The sequence below is a fragment of the Rosa chinensis genome, chromosome 3 (genome assembly GCF_002994745.2).
Source record: "Rosa chinensis cultivar Old Blush chromosome 3, RchiOBHm-V2, whole genome shotgun sequence".
Taxonomy (NCBI): Eukaryota; Viridiplantae; Streptophyta; class Magnoliopsida; order Rosales; family Rosaceae; genus Rosa; species Rosa chinensis.
Window position 1 is genome coordinate 6,508,075 of NC_037090.1, and position 25,948 is coordinate 6,534,022.

The following is a 25,948-nucleotide window of genomic DNA, read 5'->3' on the forward strand; positions in this document are numbered from 1 at the left end:
AATATAAAATCAAACTTTATACAAATTGTAATTGCTCAATCCGTTTGGTAATTTCAATAAAATATGACCAGGTAAGTATAGAGATGTTGGTGGAGCGAGGCTCGCTTAAGTACCATGATCTCAATTACTTGCCTAGACATCATACTTCATTGAGTACGCCACATAAGAAAAAGTCAATACAATTGTTATTTGACTAAGGCACATTTGCCGTTTTATTGGAAAATAGAAAAGACTATTTTAATCAAAGTCTGCGGCATCCTCGTGCTCTTCATTTCCAGCTTTGAAGTCTTTTATGGTGAGAATTACATCTTCACCATCATCTTCTTCAGCAAGGTGAGCTTCTTGCTCCCTCATTTCCCTGTACTCCTTGTAGCTTGCAGCTAGTTGTGTACTTGCTTGGCATTGTTTAAACCAATGCTCGATTGATCCACACCTATGACACACGTCATTGTGATTGACTTTCTTTATTTGAGGTGCACGTTGTGGATATTCCCTAGGCGGGTTGTTGCTGCTACTACCACGGCGTATTATGCGACCTCCACGGCCCACAGTGTTACGGCCCATGGTGTTGTTATATTCTCCTCTCCCACGTGTGGATTTGCCACCACGTGTGCCCGCTCCAAAGTTGCGGTTTCCTTCCTTATTGGGGCGGTTGTATGGACCCATGCGTCCGTCATTTCCCTTTTTAGGGTATACATGCCCCTTATTAGTAGGGTACCGCTCCTTGCGCCCTTTCTTGGGTGCATTATAATTCGCCTCACGAACGCTTTTGGTTCCTACGGGCCTTGAATTATAATTCTTTACAAGGATATTGTCGTGCTTCTCATCTACCGACAAAATATTGATAAGTTCATTGAACTTCGTAAGTCGTCCAGCATTATATTCAGTGCGATATTGCTTTGATAGTATAATTGCTGCGACGGGGAAGGTGGAGAGAGTTTTCTCAATCAGCTCTTCTTCTGTGAGAGGTTTTTCACAGAACTTCAGCATGGCTCTTAGCCGAAGAGCTTCTGAATTGTATTCAGCAACAGACTTGAAGTCGGAGAAGCGTAAATTGTTCCATTGAATCTTCAAGTCAGGGAGGAGGGAATCTTGGATATTATCAAAGCGCTCTTCTAGCGCTACCCATAGGTCCCTTGCATCTTTGATGGACATATACTCTAATCTGAGTGCTTTGTCCATATGGCGTCGCATCAAGATAATTGCTTGTGCATGCTTTATGGGTGTTCGTTGGAACACAAGGCCCGCGTTTGGTGCCTGGATTATGGGCAATATCCCTTTTGATGTGAGATGGTTCTCAACGTCGGTTCTCCAACTATGGTAATCCGAACCAGTTGAGTCAAGGATTTGAAAATCGAGTCTAGGTTCATTCGACATCCTTGAAATAAGAAGAAAAAGATGTATTAGTTTCGGAGTTTAAAACTTCCACGAAAAACTAAATTAATAAGATTTCCGAGCTATGCTACCAAGAAATCAATTTCCAAAAATATTTGGATTAGACCGAAACAATGATGTTTAGTAAGGTCATAAATCGATGCTTGCGGACGCTCTTAGTCCGGATATTATGAACACTCTTAGTTCATTGACCACGAACGCTCTTAGTTCGTTTAGCGTGAATTTCTATAATTCCGCTTTTTAATTGTAAGTTCCCAAAAAAAGAAAAAGAGGAGAAAAATAAATAAAAACTCAAAAGCGGGAACTTTTAGTAAAAAATACCTTGAAATAGTGTTGTCGGAAATGACCGAAAAAGTTGCCCAAAAGTCGCCGGAAAAGTGTCCGGAAGTCGCCGGAAAAGTGTCCGGAAGTCGCCGGAAAAGTGTCCGGAAGTCGCCGGAAAAGTCGCCGGAAAAGTTGTCGGGAAGTCGTGTCGACAGATGCTCGGCAGGAGTTCGGCAGCTGCTGCGCAGCTGCTAGGCAGGGGGTAGGCAGGCCTGTCGGCAGCTGCTCGGCAGCAGCTCGGCAGCAGCTCGGCAGGAGGTATGCAGGGGGTAGGCAGGCCTGTCGGCAGCTGCTCGGCAGCAGCTCGGCAGCAGCTCGGCAGGAGGTGTGCAGGGGGTAGGCAGGCAGCTCGGCAGGAGGTGTGCAGGGGGTAGGCAGGCAGCTCGGCAGCACTTCGGCAGGAGCTCGGCAGATGCTAGGCAGGCCTTCTGCGCAGCTGCTCGGCAGGACTCGGCAGCAGCTCGGCAGGACTTGACAGCGGTCCGGCAGCGGTTCAGTTATTCCGGCAGCCGGTTCGGGCGGTTTCCGGCCGGTTCTGGAGGTTCTGAAACCGGTTCTGGGCTTCTTGAATCAAGGGCTTTGATATGAGCTAGGGTTTGGAGGTTTTTTGTAAGTTTGAGAAAATGGCTTCGATTGGATTATGAACTACCTCTTCTCTTCTCAACTTTGATCCTAATTCTAGAGCAATTTCGTGCTGATAACGTGTTTAAGGATAAGTAAATTGACACACAGAGAGAGAGAGAGAGATTCAAGTGTGTCTTTCATTTCATTCAAAGGAGGTATTTATAGGGATACAATTTGAAGTAAATAATGATACAACTTGATGGCATCTTCAATTGTAGCCTCTCCTTGTGGCTTCTTCATTTGCAGCTTCACATTGTGGTTGTGATGATGATGATTGCCACACTTGTTCCCCATTGGCATAAAGCTTGACTCACAAGTCATTATACCTAAAATACCTATCTTATACATGACATAGACATTTTATACTATGAACAATACAACATGTTTCATATATACTACAACAATTATTAGATAAAGTTGTCCGAATAATAGATGTACTGTTGTAGTAAATATGATTTGCAGAGAGATTGATGAGAGAATTGTGTGTTCTATTATTGATAATAGGAGCCCTTTATATAGGGATTTACAAAGTACATAATCTTGTCATACAAGGAAATAGAATCCGAATAATTGGGAAATCTAGAATCTCTCTCCTATTACAACTCTAGAACTAAACCCTAGTTTGAAGAGGCACACTCAATGTCGATATCCTTCAACATGTACAGATTTTTTTTGTATTATGCATATTCTGTTTTTTTTTACCAACTATGGTAACAACTATAGCGACCGTCCTAGTTCAAATATTTCAATTGTTTGGGTGTAGGCTATTGCAATTTTATCCATACAACTTGATTGGAAAACAACATTAGAATAGGTATTTACTGCAACTTTGTGTTATACCAACGACTAAAATGGTTAGAGAAGACAATCAAAGCAATCAGTTTGTTTCTTTGTTTTAAAACGAGCAATCAGATTGTTATGTAAGCTGCCAAATTAATGGTTTCTAAGCTATTTCATCAAGAAACCAATCTGGTCATAACATAACTGATCAAATAGGAAGAAACAAAATAAACTGTAAAAACAAACTCCTTTGCACCCATAATCCAACTTAGAAGAGCCGCAGCCAAAACTCATATAAATATCTGATCTCTCAAACAAATAAAGAATAAGATACAGATTGATAACATTCACTTAAGAGGCCAACAAAGATCATGGGATTGTCAAACATGAAATCTTTGATCTTCTGTCTAGTACTTCTTCTTAGCATGGCGGCGTTGAACCATGGGGTTGAAGCTAGAAGGATTATCCTTGGACACCCTGATCCTTGCGACCTGCCTTTTGCAAGACTACACCCGAGTTGTTCTCCTAACGGCAATCAGAACCCTTACAAACGTGGTTGCTCAATAATTCATAGGTGCGATAATCTTGGCTAGGGGTCGGGTTTTTGCAGATCAATGATCAGAGAGCTACTGTTGGGAAATGTTTGCCCACAAAGAGATCAAGTTTAATGATCCATAATTTGTTACTTTCTATCTTGTTGCCAACAAGTTCTACATTCCTTTCTACTTTGCTTTCAGAATGATACCTTAACACTACTAGTCTACTACTACTCTGTTTTGCAATGAAGGGAGACTTCTACTCTGTATTTTAGCATCAATAATACTCTCTTATATATTCCTAAAACAGCTATTGCTATCACTCTGTATCTTGGCATATAATCTTTCGTTCAGCCACATTCTCACACACGATATTTTGTTATTGTTAGCCCAACTTCAAGTCTTCAATTCCCTTGCAGATCATAAACACTAGGATATATAAGACCGGGTTATAGAAACATTGTGGTTAAATTTTACTGCATCACATTCTACAAGTACTAGTTAAAGAATCATGAAGGTTTCAATTGGTTTTGTTCTATGGTACTTATCAAGAAATTCATACCTACACCCATTATGATTATTGATGAAGCCTAGCATGAGTGTGTGTAGCCTAGCATAACCACCAGCTTAAACTCATAAGATATATTTCAAGGCTTCATTAATATCATAATGGGTGTAGCCTAGCATAATCACCAGCCTAAACTCATAAATAGAACCAATCGATTATTCATTGAACTTGATCAATGCAAATGAAGTTCCTTGTTTCAAGCTACTTAGTTCCTATTAGTATTCTGATCAGTATCATCACACCTTATTAGGTCTGCCTAAACCACCATAATCACCAGCTGGGGTTTTACCATTTTGAGAGCATATCAATGTACATATTCCCTCATTATTCTTTTCTTTCAGACTCCACCTCTAACCCTCCATCAATCTCTTACCCTTTTACACCATCTACGATATATGTGATTGTGTTCCACCCTTTCATGTGATATATTCCAGCTATCTCATTTACCTCTTACTGCTAGACTCCATCAAAATTCACAAGTTACTTGCTCCTTGCCCCATGCACTTTCACAGCCCCCATTTAACTTGTCAGTGCTTAATATATAGATCGACATCCATCTTTTGAGATTACTCTTCATCTTATGTCTGCAATGACTACCTTGTCAAGCATGCCTTCAATCTTGGAAAGCCCTGATTAGTATGAGTTAATTAATTAAGCAAGGATCACAAGTTAGAAATCATTTGTGTATTTTCAGTTCTTCACAAGACTTACCTTGAAATGTACCACCAGCCACCAAATTATAATAGGATACTTAGTTCCTTTGGTAAGCTCATCCCTCCCTTCTCAATGGATCTCTCACTTGGATATAGCTATGTTAAGAAATGGAATCACATGCATCAAGTAATCTAGTTTGAATGCTACATTAGACAATTTTGGGTGCAAATTAAGTTCATTATTTAATCACTTTATATCTCTTAGACATTTTTGAGTCGAAGGAGGTTAGATTTATTGAAGAAACTAGGAAATATCAAGTAGTACAGAGTTTTGAACCTATTACATCTTGAATGAAAGTAGGGACACTAGACCAGCAATCCTCCTGGCAAGTAGCAAATGCATGATGCGCCAACATATGAGCTGTCTTATTGGTATGTTTTTGAAATGAACAATTCAAGTATTGGTGATGAACAACAGATCCATGAGTATATCTTCATAAATTCGGCTCAGAAAAGAGGTATTAAAACGACTAGCTTGATTCAGCTCTTGCTGTATAGCAGAACAGTCAGTCTCAAACTCTCAATGCTCGAACCTTTTCACATGAATAGATCAAGTATGCAATTTACAATGTTTTTACTTGCTTCCTTCCTGTGAATGAGCTCTTGGGCATACTTTAAATTTAGTTTTGGCCTGGAATTTTAGAAGGTTATGTTATTTTCTAGTACAACTCTGTTTTGCAACAGTGAGACATTTCCCAAGTGAAGGCTAAGAAAAGTGTTCCCCCATAATCTAAAAGAAAGAGTGTCCAGCCGCCTAGCTGAACATGTCCTGATTGAGATGCCAAAGCTTTCTCCCACTAGTCTGTTTTGCAATAGAGAGTTCCGTTGGTTAAAATCAATCTGATCATAACGTAATTGATCAAATAGGAAGAAACAAAATAAACCGCAAAAACAAACTTTTTTTGCACCCATAATTCCATTTCAAAAGCCGCAGCCAAAATTCATATAAATATTCAATCTCTCGAACAAATACAGAAGACACAAATAACATTTACTTAAGAGGCCAACAAAGATCATGGGATTGTCAAATAAGAAATCGCTGATTTTTTGGCTAGTACTTCTTGTTAGCATGGTGGCGTTCGAAGCTAGAAGGATTAACCCTGGACTCCCTGTCCCTTGCAACCTGGCTTTTGCAAGACTACACCCAGGTTGTTCTCCTAACGGCAATTGGAACCCTTACAAACGTGGTTGCTCAATAATTCATCGGTGCAATAATCTTGGCTAGGGGTTGGCTTTTGGCAGATGAATGTTCAGAGAGCTACTGTTGGGAAATGTTTGACTACTCGAGATTAAGTATTATGTAATCCATGATTCTTATACTTTCTATCCTATTGGTAACAAGTCGTACATTCAGCATAAATGCTTCAGTTTTAGTGTTTGCTTTTAAATCTGGAAGCACTACTTAATTATGTTCGTAGTACCACATAATTTGTAATAAAAAGACACTATTTATGTATTCCTATGATGATGAGTTTAGGACTGGGACTTAACCTTTAGACTGGACTAGATCAAAATGAAATTAAATGAATGAGTTTAGACTGCATCTAATGGAACTCATAAATTTAAGGAGACCTTTTGACTGGACTTGATCAAAATGAAAATTGACACTACTTTTTCTGAAGAAATGGCATCAAGGAAATATTGACTTTCCACTACCATATACGTACTAAAACAAAACATGTATATACATATTTGGACCAGATTATTCATGAAAATCCAATGTGGTTAATAATAATATGGACTAGATTCCCAGCCCTCCGTTCAATGTGTTTGTTGTAATCAATGATGAACTCAAAATACCTGGAATGTTGAGTCTATTTGCTAATTGCTACTATGATTCTGAATAAACATAGTCTTGAGATCCAGGCTCAAACTAATTATAAGTTCGAAGGGGAAGTTGGTAGGGATATTAAGCCACTACGTATTCACAGCTCTAAATTTTAGACTAGCTTCAAGCAGTACTACTAAACCACTTTGAGATTGTTTAGCTCTGCGTGATGCTACTCTACTGATATACAGAGTTAGACTACCATTAATGTATCGATACATACCACCTAGGAACTTGCTCTAGAATGCGCTAACCAAATTGGAGTCAATTAAATTAAGACATGATAATTCTTTGGAAATTTAAGGAAAAATTACTTAACGTGATCAATTATATGGGATACGTACCAGATCCAATGCACTGCAACGAAGCACCAGCTAGAATTTCCCCGTCACATCCCGTGTACAGTAATGACCGAATTTGAAGGGGAGGCTTTGCAGCAACTGAGATCATAAGATGGGCTGCCGGCTACAGAAAGAAGGTATTGGTATCTTTTGTAGGTTGAGGTCATATGAAACATAGTTTTATATTGGGTTTCAGAGTGTACTTTGAGTACCACTGCCATACTTCTATTGAAACTTCTACGTAGGTACGTGTATGTCTAACTGCATACATATAAATAATTAGATAATAAAGCCAAGCCGTATGACATATTGGTAAGATAGTCTTCACATATACCACACTTTCTTACCAATATGACATATGAGTTAGTAGCAGCTGTGTGTGTTTACTTGGCAGTTGGCACTGGCCCCCTGCATCCCTCTCCCCTGTCATGCCTAACACACTCGATCAAATCAAGACTAGAAATAAACCTTGCTGATATATGCACAAGTACTTTTAATTCATCAAGTAAATGATGTTACAGATGCAAAAGTTAATATGGAGCCAAGCAAGATGGAGCAGGATGCATAAACAACAAAACTCTAGGCTGTCTTTCATCTACGATTTGGAAGAGTAGATTATGAACCCAGGTGCAGAATGCTTTTACGAGTAAAAAAGCTGAACCTGCTTACTGGCTTGGTGAAAACAACATTGAATATTTTTATTTTTGAGAGAGAGAAAAATATGTGTACGAGTAGGACGAGGAGAACATACTGGAGGCAACCCAGCATTTAACACTGAATATAACGGCTTGGATGCCTCATTGCACATACTGTCATACTGGAGGTAATCCAACATTGAAGATGGAATATAACAGCAGTACTATATATGATTTTAAAAAAAGAGTTCGCTTCGTATCTGTGCACGTACTTTGCCCTTATTCATACCTGCAAGCCTGCAAGACAAAACGAAAGATATTACTAGTCAAAATAACCAAATGTGTGGAAATAATAGAGCTGAACACACTATTCTGCATCAGAAATTGGAAATGAAATAGCACTTTACCTAGGAAACATAGATCAGCTTGGCTAGAGGTTCACTTGCATCCCAAAACTATGGAATCATGGGAACACTTGAATCATACACGAGCACCCAAAACTCCTGAGATCCAACATGAAACATACACATCAAACAATCATGGTACTCATCAAAGTGTAGGCGCGCATGTGTTAACTGTTAACAATCAAACTCAAAGAAGATTCACTTAAGGGACCTTTTGTAATTTAGCACAAATCTACCACCAACCCCTGATATCCAAGGAGCACACAACATCAACCCATTTATTTTTTTGAGTATTACCTTAGCTTCCTAATTGGCAAGGTCACCACTCCCTTCTGATCTGATATATATCTTCTAAAATACTAAAAGTAATGAATAAAATGCTCTAGCTTGAGCATGTATACCGAATCCTTAAATTGAGCATTACGTTGAAGTTACATTACATGACATTTCAAGAATTTCTGTAACTGAAAATACAAAGGAATCCTCAAAGATATATTAGGACAATAGTAAACTGGATTTTGTTGGAGTAACACCCGAACCATACAAGAATATTGATCTTATTCAAGAAGAAAATGATAGTGTACGTTATTATTCTGCAGCTTATACCAAACTACAGTCATTTCTCATATAGCCCTACTCAGGTATGAAAAGTTACAGAAGTACTGCTACCCATAGTGCTTATTCAAATTCACTAACAACTAGAACTTCCATGATCAAAATCTAAATAGAATTGGCTCAACTGAAGTAGTCCAACAATTGAGACTGAAAGGTCATGAATCATTCTTCAGTCTACGATGTAAGAGATAGTGACAAATATATCAAAACATGTAAGCAGAGTCACTACAGGCATACAACAAATACCTTGGAAGATTATCACAAAGAAGAAGATAGCTGTGATGATTATTGCCAAAAAGTTGATATTTGCTGATGATGTTCTATGACTTCTATCAGTTTTCATATTCTTCAATGCTTTCAGTCTTTCTCTCCTTGCACGCCGCAACCTAGTATGCTTTGAAATTTCTTTAACCAACTCTATATCGGCTGCATGTAATGATGGACCCGTAGGAGGCCTAGGTGGCTTGGGATGCTTCTCAGAGCCTTTCATTTTCTGTTTATCCACCATTCTCTTCTCAATTCCTCCTTCTATCACATTCCTAGTCTCATCCATATTTGATACCTTATTGCTTTCTACAACATCATTAGCTGTTATTGATCCTTCAATACACAAGTATCCACTTCTTCCCCTATTCAATAATTTATTGAAATGTTTACCATGGGAACCAGACTCTTCACTTCCATCTTCTTCACTGCTGGATTCAGTCTCACCACTTTCCAAGTCAAACTCCAGATCACATTCTCTAGAACCTATATGATCCATTACATGCATGCCCAATTTCGGACTTTCATCCCAATCATCTCACATCCAAACCTTGATCAGATGACATTTCTTAATTCAAGAAACTATGACCATCAAACCTATAATATCAAGCAAGAAACCATCTCCAATTCTCCCACCAAAATTAACTAGTGATACATAAAGGCAATAAAATTTGCTTTTTCTGCAATTGCACAACCAAAACTCATACCAAACAGTGACAAGAGCATGACATTCTCATCAATACAACTTCAATAAAGTGTCCATCTGTTGTCATTTCTTCTTCCTGGTATCGAACACAAGATAGCAAAAACATAAAAATAAAAAAAAGATCTAGAAGAATACTTTAATTATGATAAATTCCATTCAGTTTGCACAAACTAAAAGACATGGAATCGATCGGATGCAAATTATTTCATTATAAAATTAAATAAATCTTAGCCGAATAACATAGGTTAGAATTGGGATTCATAATAAAAACAACGATATATATATATATATATATATATATATATATATGTGAGCTTGTTTCTTTACACTGTACGTTGAGTCTGTTATATGTCACTTTCTCTTCACCCAAACAAAATCAGCATTTGAAAAGCTTATTTGGCGTCAGCGCACGTACCTTAGGTTGCAGAGAAAGAGAGAAAAATGTTCAAGTCGTCAGAGCAAGGATCAGGGAATTTGGGAAAGTAAAACAAAATTTTTGCGGTCATGTCATTAATTTTTTTTTTTTTTGCCGACTGTTCAAGACTTGAAGCGTTTTTCACTAAATATTTTCATTTACTATTGTTGAAAAGAAAAAAAAGGATATAAGAGAAATAAGAAAACCGCATTTGGCATCCACGCCAACTCCGGCTGATTATTCTCCGTCTCAATTCTCAAGCCGCGTCTCATTTCGTCGCTGTCTATCTCTTGGAGTGTTCCTTCCCCTAAGCACTCAGGTAACCTAGAAGCTTTTATTATTTAATTTTTCTATTATTTTTTTTTTTAAAATCTCTGATGGCCTGATCTACTTGCAGTTTCAACCATCCCTTCTGTCCCTAAACAGTCCTCTAATTTTGTCACTGTTATTGACCTACTTGCATATTGCTTATCTCAGTCCCTCTCTCCATCTTCACCCTAGCTCGCTTCTTCCACTCTCTCTGTCTGTCTTGGGCAGTCTTATAATTGTTAAACTTTACCCTTGCCTGAATATATGTATGTGTGTGTGTGTGATATTTACAGTGTAGTATTCTGACCTGGGTGATCTGGTTTTGATTTTGTGTATGTGTCTTGTAAGGAGAAAATGGAGAGCCAGAAGTTCATAGCTGAAATGGCTGAGTTTGGCAAAAATATTGGTGAAGATGTGGTGGAGCAAATCCTATCAATTCTGCCACCCAAAACTCTGATGCGCTTCAAGTGCGTCTCTAAAAAGTAGTATGCCCTAATCATCAGTCGCAGGTTCGTAGCTAAGCACTTCTCCAATTGCATGCACAAAAAGCACTGAACTTGTGTTCTTTTTAAGCATTTAGTCCAAAAGGACACCAACACTGACGAGACTGAAGAGGTGTTCTCATTCCTTAATTTTCAAAATGATAAAGATAATGATGGTGGTGATGAGTGTAGCGTTCTTATTAGTTGTGAGGATGTCAAGATTCCTCTTCTTATGATCGAGTCTAGAGACTAGGGGCGAGTCACTTAATATATGGGCATTGCAATGGGATCATTTGTCCAGCTATGGCTAATTCTTGAGGAATCCAAGCTTCTTCCCACCCTGCCATACCATCCGGACCAAGAAACTTGGTGGAGGTTCAAGGAAGCAAGGGGATTTGGAGGCTCTCTCAAAGAAGCTTGGTGGCGATACATGGATGCACTAGGATTTGGATATTGTCCCAAGTCTAATGATTACAAGTTCTCTATCTAATGGTACAAATGACAAACATTTAATGAATGGGATCGAAAATTCAAAAGAAATCTACGAGATAAAGCTATAACTCGTTCCCCTGTTTTAGTGAAAGAACAAGTTGGAGGATTAAAGTAGTACGTCTGAGAGAGAATTCTGGTGCACCAGTGTAAAAACTCCTAAGGTCTTTAAGCAGATCAGTACAACCATATCCTCATACATCCTTATGGATAATCAATTACAAATAAATGATATACGTAGTCATGTACAAATTAACATAATTGGCTGCCATCATCAATTACTAATAAACGATCTGAGTAAACATATTAATATGAGTTTAATTGTATAATACTATAATATTATATTTGACAATTGCATTCCCGGTTAGGAATGCAAGAGAATAGGACTGTCTAGAATATAGGCTTCTGTGAGGCTCTAACACGTGACAAACTCTACCTTCATCAACTACTTCCTAACGATATTGGCTTTTCCCTTTTGATCTTTCTTGTGTCTTCTCTCATTTCTTTCTTTCTTTCATTTCGGTCATTGATCTCTGTCACTGAATACTTGAACCATTATCACAGTGGCAAACCAATCTGAACCAAGCACGGCTACCAGCACAGACGATCTGAAGTTGCATCGGTGGGCGGTATGGGCGATCCCACCTGATAGCATTTGTAAGAGAGTCAAAACGGTGATGGAGGCCCTCCGGAAGGAATTTGGTGGGCCTGAGGTTGAGCCCCACATTACTGTTGCAGGGTCCATTCTCTTCAATCGCTCAGAGGCCATTGAAAAGTTCATCGGTGCATGTAATGAGATAAACCCCTATGTTTGTCAAGTCGATCAACTTGAGACTAGCAAATTCTATTTCCAATGTGTTTCCCTTGTCTTTCAGACAGATCATCAGGTAATTGAGCTAATTGTTGGTCATTCTGCACTCTAAATTTAATGTTTATTTATTTTGAAATAATTGAAAAATCACAAGAAAGTAAGAATGACATCTAGTGTAAATTAATTCTTTAAACGATGGTAACAACATAATTTGATTTTGTTCTCAGTTGACACAGGAAACTGGACTCTTGGCTGCTCGTATGTATTGCAATAGTGGTAAGATCTTTGCAACAATTTTCATGGAAAATTACATTACTATATGTGGTTAACATCATTTTTTTTTTTTTAATCAAGATGAGTAATAAATTGGATTTCTATTCTGGTTCTTTGATCGATGCGCAGCTAATATGCCACATTTGAGCTTGTTCTATGGGGATCTTACAGATGAAGAGAAGAAAAGAGCAGTAGAAATAGTGAAGAGTGTCGATGAGGGACTTTGTACCATTAGCTTCACCATAAATCGGATGCAATTGTACAGGGTTAACTTCGCAGATAAAACTCAAAAATCTTGGGAGATGGTTTCTGAATGCAACCTTCGACCTAAAATCTAAAATATATGCTTGTTTACAGCATCCTTATATTGTAATAATCTCTCTTGCACTAGAGTTCTACAATTTATCATGATATCTACGATGACAAACGTGTTCTTATATTGCATGATCTATAACTCAATTTACATACTACTGCTAAGTTAGGAGATGTAGATTGTAGAGGTTCCACCAACATTCAAAATATAATCCGTTTGATTTTTTTTTTTTAGGGCAACGGAAGACTGATCCATTGATATAAAATCATACGACCTCACTTGGTCAAGCTTGAGAGGTTCAAAGACCACTCATATTACAAATCACTGCTCAGGTAAAAACGACTAAAATCTAAAAAAGAAACTCCAAAAAACTAAAATCCTAAAGAAACTGCAAAATAAAAAAAAAGAATTTGAAAAAACTCCATACTCCTACACTGCCCTAAAAATGGTACCAATGTCCTGAATATCTTGACGCCTAAGACCCTCTTGGTGTACGTGAGTACGTCGCAACATTCAACGCACCCACAACAACATTCTAGGAGCAGGCATAGGTCTAAGAGCAAATGCACCAGCATACCAATTGGATGACCAATTGGAGAGAAAGAAGGAAAAGTGGAATGCAGCGGCAATAAATTGCCGGACTGATTTGCAGTTTTTTGGGGGCCCCACCTGCCCAGGCAGTTGGATGACCAAGGATTAGCAAATGGATTGCCCGACCGTTGGTGGTGGGCTCCACACTCACATGGGCCTGCTGCCAACGGCTGTTTTGTTTTATTTTTTTAACTGTCATTTGTGCAACGGTCACTTAATTGTGGCTGTTGGATCATGTGATCCAATGGCTGCAATTAATTGACAACGGTAAGATTTTTTCCACCCTAAAAAATAATCTGAATGGGGTAAAAAAATAATCAAAATTTTTTTCTTCAAAAATTCTATAAATACCTAGTTCTTCACCTTAATTTCTCACACCAAAATTTTCAACAATTTTACCTCTCCATCTTCTTCCTCCATCAATCTTCTCTTCATTTCTTTCAATTATCATCCAACAATGGGAGATTCGGGTACCAATTGGTCTACCGACGAGCAAATTCAATTGTGTGATTCATGGGCACGTAAGACTGTGTGCCCGATCACCGGAAAACATATAACCTCCTCCAAGTTATGGGAAAAGGTTCATGCTGATTATGTGCAAAATTGGCAAGGTTCACCTACAAGTCGAACTCCTCAAGCTCTCCAATCTCAGTTTCGAACGTTGAAAAAAATTCTCAAAGATTGGCACAATGCACAAATGACCTCCCGTAATCGTATAGATAGCGGCACCAATAAGATGGACGAGGTATTGATTTTTCCCCCAATACTATTAATTGTTATATTATTATTATTATTATTTATGCTTTTAAGTTAAATTTGTCTCTTACAAAAATTTTATTTCTATTGGTTGATTTTTATTGCTTCATTGTCATTGTTTAGATGAATCAAACTCAAGGGATCTTCATGAAAAAATATCCCAAGAAATTTGATAAATTTGAATGTTGGGAGAAAGTTAAGTACCACCCGTATTTTGTTGATCCACCATCTCATCCTCAACCACCGGCATCATATTCGACAGCTACTGCCTCCGAAAATGAGTCTCCAATTGAGTTGGATGATGATATCGTTTCGGAGACACCATCAAGCTCCATGCCAAGACCAATGGGACAAAAGAGAGCCAAAGAAGCAAAGAAGAAAGGAAAGAAGGCGCAAGATGCAGCTGAAAGTATGGCTCTTGCTATTCAAGCCATGGCCGAATCAACCCAAACTTCTGTTGAGCTAGTGAAGAAAAGAAACGAAGAAATGGCTGCTCACACAAAGAAGGTATTTGAATTTGAAGAGGCGAAAGAAGATGCAAGAATTATGGCCATGGATACTAATTCCATGACACCACAATCAAAGGCTTGGTGGAAAAAGAATAAGGGTGATATCGTAGCAAAAACAATGTCCGATGGTGGTAGTAGCGGTTGCTACATACCCCAATTCGACTAAATTTAAATGTTGTTTAAAAAATCAAGTTTTATTTTTTAATGTAATTTAAATTTCACTTATGTAATTTTAATTTTATGGTCAGTTACTTGGTCAGTGACATGGTCAGTTACATGGTCAGTTACGTGACCAGTAACAGTTACTTGGTCAGTGACATGGTCAGTTACGTAATCCGTTACAGTTACTTGATCAGTGACATGATCAGTTACGTGACCGGTTACGTGACCAGTTACAGTTACTTGGTCAGTTACGTGATCCGTTACAGTTATTTGGTCAGTGACATGGTCAGTTACGTGACCAGTTACTTGGTCAGTGACATGGTCAGTTACATGGTCAGTGACATGGTCAGTTACGTGACCAGTTACATGACCAGTTACTTGGTCAGTGACATGGTCAGTTACATGGTCAATTACGTGACCAGTTACATGGCCAGTTACTTGGTCAGTGACATGGTCAGTTACATGGTCAGTTACGTGACCAGTTACTTGGTCAGTGATATGGTCAGTTACTTGATGTGTTTCAAAAATTCTAGGTGAATGATGAGCAGAATATAATTTATAACCTTTAGATTTATCTTTAAAATTACAAAGAAAACCAAACATATTAATAAAGCACACAAACATATATAAGTCATTATTTAAAATTACAAACCACCATTTATTCAAATCTAATTAATAAATTGTGGTGGTTCATACTCAGTTACCATCTATGTTCCAGTTGTGCATCACCAAATCATCTTGTAGGCATTTGTGGACGTAGGCTGACTCTACCTGAAATTCACGATCCATGAATGAAGGAAGATTATGTCCATCTCTCCCCACTGGTTCGAAAGGAATAGCCTCTCCAATATTAGGATGCACAGGCCGATCATAGACGGTTGCCATTGCTGGATTCATTAGATCATCTTCTTCAGGCTCCGCAAATTCTTCCTCCACAAACTCATCCTCCACAATCATGTTATGAAGAATGATACAACTTATCATGATGGCTTGAAGATCCTCCAGTTTAAACAACCTAGCACCATGACGCAGTATGGCCCATCGAGATTGGAGGATACCAAAACACCTTTCCACATCTTTGCGGTAAGCCTCTTGTTTTTTGCAAAAGTGTTTCTCATCTTTTGTTCTGGGGTTCGATATTGTTTTGACAAAAGTTGACCACCTTGGGTATATTCCATCAGCAAGGTAATAACCATTAGTGTACCTTTTGTTATTGACCTCAAACTCAACCAGAGGAGCAGTTCCACCTATGACACGCTCGAACACATTAGATGCACCAAGAACGTTGAGATCATTTTGAGCTCCAGGGGTTCCAAAGAAAGCATGCCATATATGTGTATCGTAAGACGCCACAGCTTCAAGAATAATAGTTGGTCTACCCTTTCGACCCGAGAAAGCTCCAGCCAGTTGGGCAATTCTTCCACTCCCAATGTATGCAATCGATGCTCCCAATCATGCCTGGAAACCCACGGCGTTGTCCTCTATTGAGAAGCCTATATAAGTCAGCAGGATTTGGAGGACGAAGGAACCACCCAGAGTAAAGAAACTCGACTTGCCTACAGAACTTCTTCAGATATTTCAGCGATGTAGAAGCTCCCATTCTAGTGATTTCATCACATTGATCAGCAGCTGCACGGTACGCAAGCATTCTCAGGGTACCTGTCATTTTTTGTTCGGGAAGCAATTCCATTTTTCCAGTGGCATCTGATTTTTGCCCCCAAAAACTATCAAGGTTGCAAAGATCCTCCATTATGTGTTGGAAGACATGTGTTTGCATTCTATACCTCCTTCGAAAGCCTGCTTCATCATACACTGGACATTCCACAAAATAATCCTCCAGGAGAAAATGACCTCGGACTTCTCTATGTCTTTCGACATTTGGGGCACGGCCAGGTCTTGAACCACGTCCTCTAGGTGTCTCCGATAATTGATATTGCGCCACCATTGCAGCCGCTTGAGAGTTTGTAGCTTGAATCCGCTCGAGCTCTTCTATATTTTCACGCTCCCTTTCTAACAACCATTTGTTCAATTCTTCCATCGTAAAAAGGATAAATGAGATGGATGATAGATTTCAAAAGAAATGTAGGGGTAGAATGAGAGGAATGTGTGAGTAGAGAATGGAGTCTGAAGCTTATTTATTACCAATAGTGAAAGATAAAAAGTTAGGATAAGTACACGTGTCACGTTTATATAGGTTGAAAATCTTATCACATATCCTAAATATATTTTCAGAAGATAACGATATCTGACGTTGACACGTGTCCAATGAAGACTGGGCGATTATCTGATCAGAAATCATATATATTTTTTATAAGAAAAAGGTATCTAAAGTCGACACATGGCAAATGAAGATTGGTCAATAATCTTATCAGTTGTAATAGATTTTTTTTTTTATCATAACAATAACTTTTTTTTTTCAGGGAACGATATTTATACAGAAAATACAATTTTATTTGTTTTTAAAACTTATGCATTAATTTTTAATTAAATTAACATTGTATGATTAATCTAATTGTTAATTGTTTAGTTAATTAAAATATAAGTTTAATAAATTATTCAAATTTGAAGTGTGAATAGTGGATTGGCAGGCAAATTGCCTTTCATTGGTGCATTGTATAAGCTGAAGGCAATTGCCAATTTGATATGAATAGTGGATTGGTAGTACCAATTTGATTAGCAAATCAGCAATTGCCCTTGGTTCATGGGTGCATTTGCTCTAAGAGCAGGACGAACCACCCCAAGAAGGCCCAAACCCAGCCCGAGAGTGAGAGAATATGGGAATTGGTCTAAACCTAGGCCCAATTCACTAGACTGCATCTGCAGCCCATAAAGGCAGAGGCCCAAAGATCACCCTACGTTCCCAACCCAGCCGGCTGAATCTGGAACCTCCAAGAAGCCATCCTCCACCGCCTCTTCAGTCCGGTGGCCTCCTCAGGCAGGAGGCCATGGTAACCATCCTCCCGCCCACCAAACTCGCACGGTGCAAAGTCTGACCCTGAAGCATGAACCAAAACCTTATCCGGCAGCCCGGAAGCTAATCTCTAGTAGACTTCTCCAACTGCGCTCCTCCTCTAAACCCGAGAGCGTGCCGCCTACCTCCTCCTCGTCAACCCTGAAGCCGCCCCAGAGCATAAGCGGTTGCAGTTACAAATCCAAAGCAAGATATGGACCTTCGGCTTTCTCTTCCAGCCAAACAGCCTCCGCTAACGCACGAAGCAGGTGAAGCCTCGTCCTTCAATCACTTGCAACGCCAGAGCGTCCTGCTGCAGACGGGATCGGAGCGTCACCGCACTGCTACGCCCTACGCGAAGCCTAGAAGGTTTCGGTTTCGCTTCGGAAATACTGTAGCAGGCTAAAAAAATGAATTATATAACCCGTTTGATTAAATTAACACAAAGTCTAAAAAAAAGATTTGAAATGGAAACATTTGCCGATGCACTTTTGAGCAAGGAAAATAGAGGGATGAGATTTTACGATATTCAAAGTTTTGTAAAATTTGAGATTCCACTTATGATCAATAATGTGTGCTAGCTATAGCAAATCAATGAAACACAAACCATATTTGCTGACCTTGAGGTAGCCAATAGAGAAAAGAAAATAAAAAACCCCAAGAAAAAAAAAAAATAGGACTGAAAAGAAATCATCTGCCCTTAATTTCAGTCATTCAAGTACACGTACCTTTGGCTTTTGCACCAACTCTCTTCTTATGGCAAACGTAGAACCAACCACAGCCGGAGACCAAGACGCCGCCGAAACACCTCACAGGTACGTAGCGTGGGGCCTTCTGCCCGATCCGGTTTCCCGTCGGATCAAAAACGTGACGGAGGGCCTCCGGGCCGAGTTCGGTGGGCCGGAGATCATCGTGCCCCACATACCCATTTTAGGGTCCATCATTTTGACGGAGGAAGACGCCGTCAACACCTTCAGACAAGCCTGCCAGGCCATCGGTACCATCCCTTGCAAGGTCACTCACGTCGCCACCAGTCCCTTCTATTACCAGTGTGTTCACCTCTTCATTGATCCAGACCATGAGGTAGTTTATGACTTGTTCATATTTTACATGAGTAGGTTTAGGTTTAAATATTTTAGATTTATGATTTAATGTACGTGTTTGATTTTCTATTTTATTTTCTCAGGTGCAGCAACGAACTGAAATTTTCGCGCGCTTTTTCAGACGCATTAGTAAGATTGACTTAACCTGTCCTCAGATACGGATGTTATTGATTTGTTGAAAGATAACATTGATGCTTAGCTTGCACCTGGAGATTTGTTATTAGCGAATAGTAGTGTTTTCCTAATCAATAATGGAGCAAATTTTACAATACATACAACATGTTATAGGTGATCATCTTTTTGGTACAATAGGTCAAGGTTTTGGTGAAGATAGTCATATTTTGTGTGAAAGGTGTTGTAGTTTTCCTTAATTTTCATTTTTCAATTTTGATTGAAATATGGAACATGTTAGAGTAGTTTTGGGTGTGGAAGCTTAATTTCAAACAAAAAGGGTCTTTCTGCTGTTGTTCTGTGTCTGCTCTTTGATTTGACATTATGTTTTTTAACTGAGGCATAAATGCTAGTGATCACTAATCACTACAAGTACTATTTCTAAATACTTGGTAAACTAAGGCTAAGTTTATATGCCATTAACAACCAACAGTAAGTACTCTTCTCAAAGTTGACATATCCAATCTCACATTTAGAAGCAGCCAATTCGTGTTATGTGTTAATTTGCTTTGCATTAAGAGAATGAAGGTTATTAAGAGAATGAAGGTTATTAGATTGCCATTGCTGATACTTCCTCTGAAAATTTTGAATTTATTTAAGCATGAAGATTACTGATTACATGGATTTGCGATTTGTACTGCAGGTAATATGCTACATCTGAGTCTCCTTTATGGGGAGCTGACAGCTGAAGAGAAGAAACGAGCTCAAGAAAAAGTTAGTGTTCTAGATGAGGCCATTACCAGCTTCAATTTCACCATAGATCGCCTTGCATTGTACAAATGTCACGATGAAGACAGAACTCAACAGTCTTGGGAGAAGATTCTTGAACTCCGCCTTCATTAGGTTTTAGTTCAATATTTGAGCTTCTCGCTATACTAGTTGAGCCTAGCTAGTAATGAATTGTCATTCAACACTTGGAGTGTGATCGATAGTTCGATCAAGTACAGATGTTTGATGACTGATGCTATATGCATAGGTTTTGAATGTTCATATTTTTTAATTAGCAACTCAGCTTCAGGTGTTGAATATATATGTCTTTTAGCAACCGGTGGTCAGATATATCATCCATTTCGCGTAGGAATATAAACTGAGAGCAAATGATAAATTAACTAAGGACAAGAACTATGCTTTTGATTTGTTTTTTGGAGCTTTTGCTTGGCTGTGTTTATTATCTATGTGAATGTATCTCATTGAATGGAACCATTCAATTACGCATCTTGATATCGTGTATGCGATATTCTTTAACTGATAATTTTTGGGATATCATTTTATATATAGCTCAATGACGTGTCTGTCATTACATCTCATGCTTTATACATGGATGTAGTGTTGAATATTTCAAGCAGAATTTTTATTGATGCACGGCATTCTGTTATGCAGTTTGTGTCAAGGTTGACTATGGACATAGTTGAAACATATCGAATCCGCAACCCACAGTTTTAAGTAATCAGAAGAACTGAATTCAAAGAGATATTTGACCAGTCCATCAATTGGAGTGCTCAATAAAGACAAAATAATGTTGTTAACTCGGATCATATTCTGACTGTAAAACTTGTCAACCTTGGTTATACAACATATCCAATGTTTATAATTGATATTTTATTAAGCTTACTAGCTTAGTCATGTCAACATATGATATAATTCAGGCATTTAACAGACCCGTAGCATACAGGGCTTCTTACCTATTATATATCTAAATGCTATCCGATGAATTTGAGATAATGCATTCATTTATGTACCAAGAGAAAGAAACTGAAAGACATGATGAGATATCTTTTCCCAATCCTCCACTCCCAATTCAGTGCTGTTAATTGTTGCATCTCTCTCAATCTCGATCAACTTGCTCTTCTCCAATTCTTTCTCCGTCTTTTGTCATATTTTATTGAGAAGTTTTAAATACACACCCCTAATTACTTAATACACACTCCTTACTCAATACACATACCATTTAATTTCTCATTCTAATATTTTACTAAATACACAACCCAAATTACCTAAAATATCCTTAACCTAACAAACCATGAAATACACTATTATTTAACAACATTAAGGCTACTATTTAATTTGATTAGTATAACTGACCATATTAATTAGTTGTCTTAGTTCTTGAGAAATCCATAAGGATTCAATACTGTTCCCTTCAAATAGATGCTTAGAAATAGGTTTTGTATTATTTGAGTTCTCATCCACCAAACACCATATTGATCAAGTATAAAATTTTGAGTCGAACATTCAACCAAAACTGTATCAGTAGTTTCTCCACAATGGCGGAACTACGAAATTGTGATGGTCAAACAAATTAACAATTACAAAGTTTTATTCCATAATAAATTGACTAATCATAACTTTTAGAAAGAAAAAAAAAAACTAAAAGTGGGAGTAAAACGATTTGTTTAAAAAACATTTAATGCCATTAATTTTGAAATTCTAATTTATATGGTTTCTTACCCTATTTAATTACAATTTATTTAAGGAAAAATTAAATTAGATGGTTTCTAACTTTATTCTTGTTTTAAATGAGGATGCATGTAGAGAAATTTATTGTGTTTATAATTATAGAATCATATAAGAAAGATATGCTTATTACTATTTTTCTTTTAATATATAGATGTCTATTTTGGTCATTTAATCTATTTATAAAATCTGATTTGAAATATAAAATAATAGGGATATGTATTAAATAGTTTGGGGTGTGTATTTAAAATTTCTCTATTTTATTTTGACTAAAAAATACTAAATCATGTAGTGACATTATATCAAAACATTCACCTTCTTTTGTGGTAAAATTATTATCTCATTATGTTCGTAGCAAAACAAGATTTTGCAAAAAAAAGATTCGCAACAAGAATTTATTGAAATAATGATTACAAGATCTTGCAATCCCATTGATTTTTCAAATCCCAAATTGTTGCTAGTTAGGTAGGCTATACTAGGTATAACAAGGTTATAAAAATAAACCAAAAGCAAGAATGACTGAGAGCGCGCAGTATATAAACTACACCTGCAACCACACCAGATCACTCGTACCAGCACGGAAAGCATTATCAATATCTACAATTTTCTATCTAACAAACTCTAGAATTCAGGAACCTTACTAATTCAAATTCCCTTCAACTTGAGAATATATTTAAAAAATGAAAAAAAGTAAAAAAAAAAAAAGAGAGAATATATTTAAGTGCATCGAATAGTCTTGTTTAAGTGCCAGTGTGCCACACACGATATCAATTCGGTAATGAAAACTGCATTGCTCTTGTGTCAAAGCTTCAGTTATTATCACACATTTCATTTCACAAAAGTTCTCGAATTAGGTAGTCCTCTGTACCCTTATTTTATTCAATCGGGTGCAAAAAAAAAAAAAAATAATTCAACCTTAGGAGCGCAAAAGCTTGTTGCATGTTATATGTCCAAATTTGTCAAGAAGCTCCTATACATTTTGGCTCTTTTGGCTTGCATTTTGAGGATCAAAATCACAGTGATGCAGTGTGGATGATAGGTGGTTGTGGTGATGCTATTGGTGTTTGAACTTTGAGTCCATAGAGTACTTTTTTAACTGTGACTTCCCTACATTAATTACACTATGATTTTGGAAGAGCAATGAGGTTCTGCTATAATACATTAATAATATCATTGATTACCAAAAACATCAAGTATCTTTCTATTCAAAGTATTCCATTTTACATTCAATCCGGTGCACAACATGTTTATTCTTTTTGTGGTACGGTGTTGCTATATGGTATACTCATTTTCAGTCGTGCGAGGCAACACCTTTGATAGCTAAGAAATGCTAGCTGCATCTTTTTGTATTTTGGAATTACAACCCTTGTTGTCCACAATAGTTGTACTCTGATCTTTTCTACCTTTTCATTCGACTTTGCCTGAATGGAATGTCGAAATCATAACTCGGTCTGAACATTATGAGCAGACATAAATAGTCACTTCTCTTTAGTATATTGGACTCTATATATGCGTTGTTTTCTAATTAAATCCTATCACAGAAACCAATCCCCATCAATTTCTAGCACCAAATAAAATCGTTGTTTTTTAGCTTTTAATCTAAAAGTCATATATTTAGACGAAATATGCGGTTCCTAAAGATCAGGTGGAAGAGTCTTAAGGCTTACGACCGCTTAAGTAGCGATGCATTTTGGACAAAGCGAATAATTTTCCTAGCAGAAAAGAAAAGGGTCCTTGCCCAAAAGCACCAAAATGAGCCAAATTTTTCCCACTTACCCCAGCAACAGATTTTTATTCTCACTAACCCAATTCAGAGTACAATGACAAATATACCCTCAGTCTAATTAAACAACTTCATTTTATGCCATTCTCTCATCTCTCTCTCTCCAGCACAGCACGATTCTCTCTCTCTCTCTCTCTCTCTCTCTCTCTCTCTCTCTCTCTCCCCATAATCACGTACAGATCACCGACCACCTTCACCGGAGAAAGTTTCACGGTGACATGGAGATCTATTCTTCCCGGACGGCGACTAATTCAACCACGGAGACGACGCAGAAGACCCATGGCTCTACAGTGTTCGACGCCGTCTGATTTGGACCGGAGGATTTGCAGAACGGCGGCAGGGATCTGTCCGACTCGAGACATCGTTGAGGAGGTCATCACCGGCTTCGATGAGATCGATCTCCACCGCTCGACCCGAAGACCCGATCCAGCGAGGGCCTCAGCTCCGTTTTGCAGAACCACCAGCCGCCGTCATTTCAGCCTCGGGCTCCGGCGAGTTCAGATTTGTTTCAGTGACCAGCCAAATCGAATTCGATTCAGGCCTCGTCTCCAATTCGATCCTTTCAGCGCTAGAGGAGGAGTCGTGGACGAACGTCCGGTGCTTTAGAAGGTGAGGCCGAAACGAAGAGTATGGTTTTCGATAGACTGGGGGATTTGGTGCAGCAAGAAGAGAGGGTTCCGGTCAATTGGGGAAGAAGAAGATTGGGTGCCCAGATCATTTTCTGGGTGCCCAATCAGTTTTTTTTTTTTTTTTTAAAGTAACGGGACAGTGAAAGAAAAAAAAATTTTGAATGTCTATTGGGGGACAATAGACGACTATTGGGGGGCAATAGACGTCTATTGCGGGGCAATAGATGTTTTAAATTGATGTAATCTCTTATTTTTTTTTCGTTAATTAAAGTTTTATTTGTCTAATTTTAGCAAGATTAATTTTCATTCCGGCAAACGAAAGTTCTATTGGCGGGCAATAGACGTCTATTGGGGGCAATACATGGCTGATAGTCATCTATTGGGGGGCAATACATGGCTGATAGTCGTCTATTGGCCCCCAATAGACGTCTATTAGGGGGCAATAGACTATTGGGGCAATAGACGTCTATTGCCCCTCTATTAGGGGGCAATAGATGTCTATTGGGGGCAAAAAAACTTTCCGGTGAGATTTTCAACAAATTCCGGTGGGCGGCAGCCGGTGACAGGATTCCGGCGGCCGGTGACCGGAATCCGGCGAAAGTTGGCCGGATTCCGGCGGCACTTTCACCGGATTCCGGAGGCCGGTGACCGGATTCCGGCGGCCGGTGACGGGCTCCGGCGAAGTTTCCTATAGTTTCTCTCTCTTCTATTTTCTCTCTCTCTCTCTCTTTCTCTCTAAGTAAATAAGGGGTGAAGGGTAAAATGGTATTAAAAAAAAAATTAAAAAAAAAAAAAAATCTTAATGGGGTATTAGGGAAGACTCCCTTAGAGTGTATTGGGTAAGAGAGAATTAAAAAAACTCAATGGGGTTAGTGGGAAAAAAATCCCTAAAAATGGGGTAAATGGACAAAAACCCAAAAGAAAATCGAAGCCTCAAAATAGATATTCCAGGCTTCCAGCACTGTGAGAGATGCTTGGAAATTTCAAGTAGGAACCTTGTTTTTCAATAAAAATAATATATATTTTGTCTAAATTTCAAATTTGAATAGATTTCTGTACCGTTTTTGCTTACACTTTTCATTTTGTGTTGATAATTAAGGAAGACGTTAACATCTCAAAACTAACGCCACACACACACGTAAAGAAGATGTGAACATTTTTTATCTAGTTTAATGTACTGACACACCCTGCTTACCCCATCCAACACGTACAATTAGGTATCCTCACACCATATTCATGCAGATACAGTTTTTGCGTGCGTTTTGCATTATGTGTTGATAAAGAAGACGTTAACGTCTCGGAACTAACGCCACATGTTCTTCATTTCGTTTAATGTATTGACAAACCCTAATTACCTCGTCTAACACGACTAGGTATCCTTGCACCACTCATGCACATACACTGTCTTACATAAACCTAGCTAGCCTCCTCCTCCATTTATCGATCATCATCAATCTGTGCACCACTCATCAATCTGTGCACCACTCATTAATCCTCAGAGTTATCCCAGACTTCCAGATGGCATTCCTAGCAGTTAGGACACTAATTGTTCTTATGCTTATTTCTACATTTGCTAAAGCCGCAAACAAATATGACTATCTACAACTAGTGCAACAATGGCCTAAAACGTTCTGCCATAATAACCGAGCTTGCATTCAAGGTGCAGTCCTCCCGGAGCTGTTCTCGATACATGGTATGTGGCCATCTAATTTCTCCGGCCAGAACGACGCTTGTGTTGGAACTCGGTTCAGCATGAGAGAGGTACGTATAGATATATATAAATATCTCTATATTTACGTACCTTTTATGCGTGTGTCGTACATATGTTAATTGATTTGCTCACAAGTTAACTCCGTATATATATTTGTACGTATCATGTACCTGTTTTAGATGCGTCGACACAATCATCTCGAAACTCAATTGCTGTCATCCTCATGGCCAAGCTACACTGGTCTGTCCAACCTGCACTTTTGGGAGTATGAGTATAACAAGCACGGCACTTGTTCAGAGAATAA

The 25,948-nt window shown here is 38.4% G+C and overlaps 4 protein-coding genes and 1 long non-coding RNA gene across 5 annotated transcripts; 2 read left to right on the plus strand and 3 right to left on the minus strand.

Moving 5' to 3' along the window:
* Positions 1 to 237: 237 nt before the first annotated feature.
* On the minus strand, positions 238 to 1,742 carry LOC112194009. The gene is made up of 2 exons (XM_024334275.2): positions 1,717 to 1,742; positions 238 to 1,378 (listed from the first exon to the last, which is right to left on the minus strand). The coding sequence occupies exon 2, from the start codon at positions 1,375 to 1,377 to the stop codon at positions 238 to 240; it is 1,140 nt and encodes a 379-aa protein (XP_024190043.1). The 5' UTR covers position 1,378; positions 1,717 to 1,742.
* Positions 1,743 to 5,183: 3,441 nt separating this feature from the next.
* Positions 5,184 to 10,259, minus strand: LOC112193711. Its single transcript, XR_005808960.1, has 7 exons — positions 10,149 to 10,259; positions 9,010 to 9,809; positions 8,152 to 8,247; positions 7,457 to 8,041; positions 7,313 to 7,370; positions 7,113 to 7,233; positions 5,184 to 5,742 (listed from the first exon to the last, which is right to left on the minus strand). It is a non-coding gene; the product is annotated as an uncharacterized LOC112193711 (long non-coding RNA).
* A 1,620-nt stretch (positions 10,260 to 11,879) lies between these two features.
* Positions 11,880 to 12,904, plus strand: LOC112194010 (cyclic phosphodiesterase). The gene is made up of 3 exons (XM_024334276.2): positions 11,880 to 12,315; positions 12,467 to 12,515; positions 12,642 to 12,904. Exons 1-3 carry the CDS (start codon positions 12,106 to 12,108, stop codon positions 12,848 to 12,850), a joined length of 468 nt encoding a protein of 155 aa, XP_024190044.1. The 5' UTR covers positions 11,880 to 12,105; the 3' UTR covers positions 12,851 to 12,904.
* Positions 12,905 to 15,539: 2,635 nt separating this feature from the next.
* Positions 15,540 to 16,881, minus strand: LOC112194011. Its single transcript, XM_024334277.1, has 2 exons — positions 16,400 to 16,881; positions 15,540 to 16,260 (listed from the first exon to the last, which is right to left on the minus strand). Exons 1-2 carry the CDS (start codon positions 16,879 to 16,881, stop codon positions 15,540 to 15,542), a joined length of 1,203 nt encoding a protein of 400 aa, XP_024190045.1.
* Positions 16,882 to 18,448: 1,567 nt separating this feature from the next.
* On the plus strand, positions 18,449 to 20,126 carry LOC112195364 (cyclic phosphodiesterase). The gene is made up of 3 exons (XM_024335778.2): positions 18,449 to 18,876; positions 18,980 to 19,025; positions 19,711 to 20,126. The coding sequence occupies exons 1-3, from the start codon at positions 18,550 to 18,552 to the stop codon at positions 19,908 to 19,910; spliced, it is 573 nt and encodes a 190-aa protein (XP_024191546.1). The 5' UTR covers positions 18,449 to 18,549; the 3' UTR covers positions 19,911 to 20,126.
* Positions 20,127 to 25,948: the final 5,822 nt, after the last annotated feature.